Below are 5,881 nucleotides of genomic sequence, written 5' to 3' on the forward strand. Positions count from 1 at the left end.
ACGATTGGTCCTATGCTGATTTGTGTTTTTGTTTGTTTGATTGTTGGTCGGACAAGGGACAAAGCGCCCACTGTCTCCAAAGAAGGGAACATTTTGAGGCTTTTAACTCGACATGCCTTTTCCATAGCGTGTCACGAGGTTCATCCAGGAGAAACATACAGCACATTATATATTATATCAATAGGGGCTTTTCCTGTACCAGTCGTGCCTTGAGTTAGAGCTCAAAGACAGGCCTTGTCTTGCCGCTCGCACTGCACCGTCGCTACTCTTCCTGCCAAAATACAGGAGAGATTATGACTCAACAAAGTTTCACAATGCTTTTCTGCAGCTTAAGATTTTGGTAGAGGAGCCCGATTCAGATAGGGCTGTGCTTCTATGGCACATATACGATTTGTCATGAAAGAAAGTCATTCCTGCATAATTGAAATTGAATATAGAATGATGGACATGTTCAGTGTTTTCAAGTGGGCCTACAGTTTTAAAATCAGTAGCTACTGGACTGAATAAGTGTAGGTTGTCTAATTGTACAGAGGTGTGTGTGTGTGTGTGTGTGTGTGTGTGTGTGCGTGTGTGTGTGTGTGTGTGTGTGTGTGTGTGTGTGTGTGTGCGTGTGTGTGCGTGTGCATGTGTGTGTGTGTGTGTGCGTGCATGCGTGCATGTGTGTGTCTGTGTGTGTGTGTGTGTATGTGTCTGTGCGCGTGCATGTGTGTGTCTGTTTGTGTGTGTGTGTGTGTGTGTGTGTGTGTAGCCTACGCACCACTCTAAACTTGGTGACTCAAGGAAACTCTCTGTCATAGCCCTAGCAGGAGGTAACACACTAACGCATGTTTACATTAAAGCATAAACAAGCCATGTCATCAGGGATGTGTATATTATCTGCTGTAAATCGTTGACACAGTTCATCGTGTCAAAAGCAGCGTCACCCTGCAATTCTGTGTGACCTCTCCCCAGCTGGCCACGCATCATGATATGTGACGCATATGGTATATACACAAGATGGCAAATATGACAGTTTTCATAATCTATATACATACCAGACGAGGCCGGTGGAGGTAGAAATCGGAGATCGGGCTCATTGTAATACATGGAATGGAATAGGGAAAGGTATCGAACACTTGATACCATTCCTCATTCCATTCCATGCATTACAATTAGCCCGTCCTCCGATTTCTACCTCCACCGGCCTAACCTGGTACACACTGTAGTGTAACACTCACAGTATTACACACTACTACAGCCTGAACAATGGCAGGAATTATTTCATAGGAATTAGTTGTATAATGACATGGCAGGAAATTAGGAATTATGTCAATAGTCAATAGTTAATAATAATTTTGATTCTTTCACAATCGCCTTTAATGCTGGCAGCATCCTAACTGGAAACCAAACCAGTTTAGACAATGTCACTTGTCACATTCCCAATCAAATGTGATTCTGTGCTTTATGGAGGAGGTACAGATGTACACAGAAGGTCTTTGATCAGTTTAAACATTTTGATCAAGGCCTATCCTACCCTTGAAAGCAACCAATGACATGTCAACATAGTTGTAGTGATTAAATTAACAGTAACATTTATCGTCTTAATGCCACTGTGTCAGCATACTGTATTTTTTTTTTTTTTTTTACCAGTTTGTATCTAAAAGCATTTACTGTATCTCTTCATGGGCTTATCCATTTAAAATAGCAAAGGGAGACAGAGTGTTTATCTTTATTGTTATTCTACATGGATTAGCCCATGAAGAAATAATGGTGTTTTTTGGTCATCTCTGATTTCCGAGTTTTACTTTTTTTGTACCTTAAATACAATTATCAAAACAGAACAAATCATAGGTCGTGTACCGACTCCTCCCTGCCCACCACCAAGTTGACTGTAGTTCTTACACGCCCAGAGCAACTCCGCAGAGGACTTTGAATCCACTCACTTCACCACACGGGACATTGACTGCTGGAAGTTCAGAGACGACTCTGAGAATAGTTTGGTCGTCAGTTTTATTCAAGGAATTTATTAGACGACGCAGAATAAGACATGTCTGACAAAAAGAAGGGCAAAGAAGGGCAAAAAGAGAGAGGAGGAAATAAAAGGGGGAATAAGAACAATGATAAGAAAGATAAACCCACGGATAACTCTCCGCCAGGTATGTCACTGTTTTGATCTGTTCATAAGAACCTATTTATTTGCGACAACATGCAGGTGACATGTTGGTCTTTTTCCGCTTTTGCACATTTTGCACCTTAAACTCTGTTAACGAAATAAAGTGCTTTCAGTATCGCAGGTGTTCTGAGCGGATTGGTACCAGGTGTTCTGACTGGTTTCAGGTACCGCAGGTGTTTAGTGGGTTTCAGGTACCGAGGTGTTGTGAGTGGGTTTGCAACTTGTAGACTAAATATTTGTCATTATTTAATTAAAACAGAGAGTTGCTTCATTTGAAGATCTGCTAGTTGCTTTAACTTTGTTTTTGTTGTTGTCTTCAGCGCGTTAGTGTATTGTGATATTGTATGGTTCATGTCTCAATAAAAGTGAAATGTCTCTGCACGTGTGAGACACGGGTTTTATTAAGTGAAAGTTGAACAGCTTGTCATGCTTCTCATACTGTAGCAAAAGAAAAGGTGAGCTTCTCCAATTCCAACAATCCCAGCTATGTCAATGATGAATTGATTTTCATATGCAATTATGATATTCATAATGTTTCAAGTTGTAAACTTGTGTCATTCAAATGTTGTTGGTTTGTGTCATAATTTAGAAATCCCCATCTTGGCCTGTGACAGGTGCAACCCATTTACATTCCTGATATTCCTGATTAGCTCAACTCCCTAAAGGCCAAAGAAAACCCACAATAACAGATTACAACAAGTGTCTGTTAGTGTTTTTAAAGGGGCTTCCTTGAACATTTCAGTCAAGAATTAAATTCCCTAGAACATTTCAATCTGTGACAGGTGATTTTAAATAGCACTTTCATGGTTATGTCTGTTAACATAGGGGTGGAGGGGGGGGTGTTGTAACGTGATCTCGGCCAGCTTTGATCCCCTATTGTTGGGTTTCCTGCCTGGCCAGCGGCCCTGTGTGGCAGGCTGTCCCTATGGTGGCAGATGTGGGATAATGTGGGGGTCTTAGGGAACTTCCCATTCAACAGGTGTTGAAGCATAACTGCATGGCTTGGCATAAATGCCGATTTAACTGGCTTCTATAATGATAGGTTCTCTGTGAAAATAATGACTTGTGCAATCATTTGAAATACAATTGGTTGACTTAAATCAGCGTCCATATGTTAATAGCCAGTATCTGCTGTAGGGAGTAAATGCTGTGTAACACTCCCGGTTGTTAAACCTCCACTGCCAGATGTGACTGAGGGTGAGGACCTGACTCCTCTGGCCTCCATTAGACTGTGTTAGCCCTCTGAACTAAAGTCTAGTGCCTTTTCATATTATTATGATATTTCGACAAACTTCAAGGCATTACTACCTTATTACTGCAGTATGGCTCTGGACAACTCTGAGTGGGGACAGTACACTGTCCTGTATACACGTACACAGAGTGTCCCAAAGGTAATGTGCCTTGTGCCTCTGACAGTAGCACAGCCGTGCTCAAACCACCATATACTGAAGCACACTCTCTCCTGTGTTAGTGCTTAAGTTATTGTTATTACATAGAAGTAAGCCCTGCTTATAAAACATGCTCTGAAATGTGATTTACAGTGACCACCGCCGGTCGAGCTGTCTGACTGTGTGGTCATCGTTCCCAGTTTTACATGAGCATGAATGCCTTTGAAGCCCATTGAACATCTGCCCTGTCTTTTAAAGATGGCATGGGGAATAACATTAGGATGGAAAGAGGGGTCTTCGGAAAATCGGCAGGAAAACCCATCAACCGCTCCGTCACTCATCACTCACAACGGTCCAACGTGACTCCGGGTCAAGGAGACTGGAGTTTTTCCGGAACTCTCAACACTGTCTGCATTCTAGAACCTTTCAACTCTTGTCTGGATTCTGGAACCCCCGGCATTAGATCATGGAATTCCTGGCTCTCCGGAGCGGCATGGCTTGGAATGTGGACTGTGATCCGTGTAAATTTGCGGTTTGAAGAAACGCGGAGGAGTTTCCCCCAAAGGGAGCTCCTCCATGACATAGTGAAACAGCTGGGTAGGCAGGCTCCGGACCCCAGGCTCAGAGAACGCTGCAACCATGAGAAAACAAAGAGATCGCCCACAGATGAAGTGATCTCCCCCTGTGTTCATATACCCCCCCCCCCCCCCCCCCCCACCACCCTCCAAATGCTTTTTATGGCTACACGGTTCATTTTTAGGAAAATATTTATGTTCAATCCAATTTCCATACTGTATGGGTCGTCCCTCTGTCTTCTGCTGTAGCTCTGCGTTACATGAACGTGTATTATGTCCTGGATAAATTAATGAACAAAGATGCTCTTATTCATTTTTCAATTCAAGGAACCATTGATTTCCCCAGCAAACAAATCATTAAGGAGGCCAATGTGTTGCCAGAGATGTGACTCATCATTTTACAGCACACCCTCGAAAAAAGACATTTGTCGAAACTTTGTTATTTTGTGCTGGCTCTGACGTTAAAATGAATATATAAATCATATAACTGCTATCCTGCGCCTGCATCCCCTGTGGATGTTTATACATTGACCTTGTTGGGATCAGCACCGCAAAAAACTACTCAGAAAAAAATCACTATCTTGGCTGCAAGGATATTTCTTTAGGCTCATCATTTTACAATCTGTGACTGTTGCCAAATAACTGTGCTACTAGAACAACTGCTACTAGACACACTGTACATACAGAGTAGCTACACTATAGACAGTTATAGATTGTACTATACATTTAAACAGCTAGAGATAATACTACAACACATCTATAGACATATATAGAGCAGTGGAGGCTGGTGGAGGTAGAAATCGGAGGATGTGTTTGATACCGTCCCTCACTCCATTTCATGATTTACAATGAGGCCGTCCTCTACCGCCATTGCTACTTCCAGCAGCCTCCCCTGCTCTGTAGACATACAGAGAGAGAGTGTGTGTAGTATTACCCCTCTGTGTCAGTATTAGCCCAGCTGTGCCCCCTGTTGTCCACAGGGGAACATGACTAAGCAGATTCTAATCAGACGAGCAGTGCTAAAGCATGCCTTTACAACAGAACCTCTGTACACTTAGGGCCGGTTTCACAGACAAGGCTTAAGCCTAGTCCTGGACTAATGGCAAATTGCCACTGAGGATGTTTTTTAGTCTACGAAGGCTTAAGCCTTGTTTGTGAAACCGGCCCTTACTTTTTTGACTGAGCTTAGTGCCCCAGACATTTCCTGTATGCCAGGTATTTATCTCCCTCTTCCTCTTTCAAGAATTACCTGAAGACGTCTTATCTGTTCTTGTAAACACAGTTGGAATGACAGCGTTGTTAAATTGGTTAATCCCACATTGTCATTCTGTAAATTGTTAGGTGTGAGAACAGTCTCTTTGTATTTCAGTGGTCAAGAACGTTCAAAGGTAACTGAAGTGTCAGAATCTCCTTCACACGAACGGGGGTTCAGGTTCCTTGTTTTGCGGTTTGAATTGCAGTTCTTCAATTACTTAATGAATTCCATCTCATTCCTTATCAGATGAAGTATTTTCTTTTAAAAGGAAGGTTCCGGTTTGGGTTGGGCTCCTTCTCCTCCTGTGATGAATGAGAGTGAAAGCATAACGACTTTTGTACGAAGGGAGGTTTTTCCACCACCAAGGGAGGTTTTTCCACCACAAACAAAAGAGAAGCATGAATGAAACGCACACACACACACACACACACACACACACACACACACACACACGCATGCACATGCTGTGATTTAGTGGGAAACCCTTGTGTGATTCCCTGGGGCTTCGCCT

General features: G+C 42.7%; 1 protein-coding gene across 1 annotated transcript in view; it reads left to right on the plus strand.

Annotated features, from left to right (window-relative positions):
- Positions 1–1,924: 1,924 nt before the first annotated feature.
- nrg1 (neuregulin 1) overlaps positions 1,925–5,881 on the plus strand; it is a 70,736-nt gene continuing 66,779 nt past the window's right edge. Inside the window, exon 1 of the mRNA XM_083670628.1 lies at positions 1,925–2,135. Within this exon, the coding sequence (XP_083526754.1) occupies positions 2,027–2,135 (109 nt within the window). The 5' untranslated portion in view covers positions 1,925–2,026. The remainder of the gene's footprint in view (positions 2,136–5,881) is intronic.

This window comes from Argentina silus, assembly GCF_951799395.1.
Source record: "Argentina silus genome assembly, chromosome: 5".
Taxonomy (NCBI): Eukaryota; Metazoa; Chordata; class Actinopteri; order Argentiniformes; family Argentinidae; genus Argentina; species Argentina silus.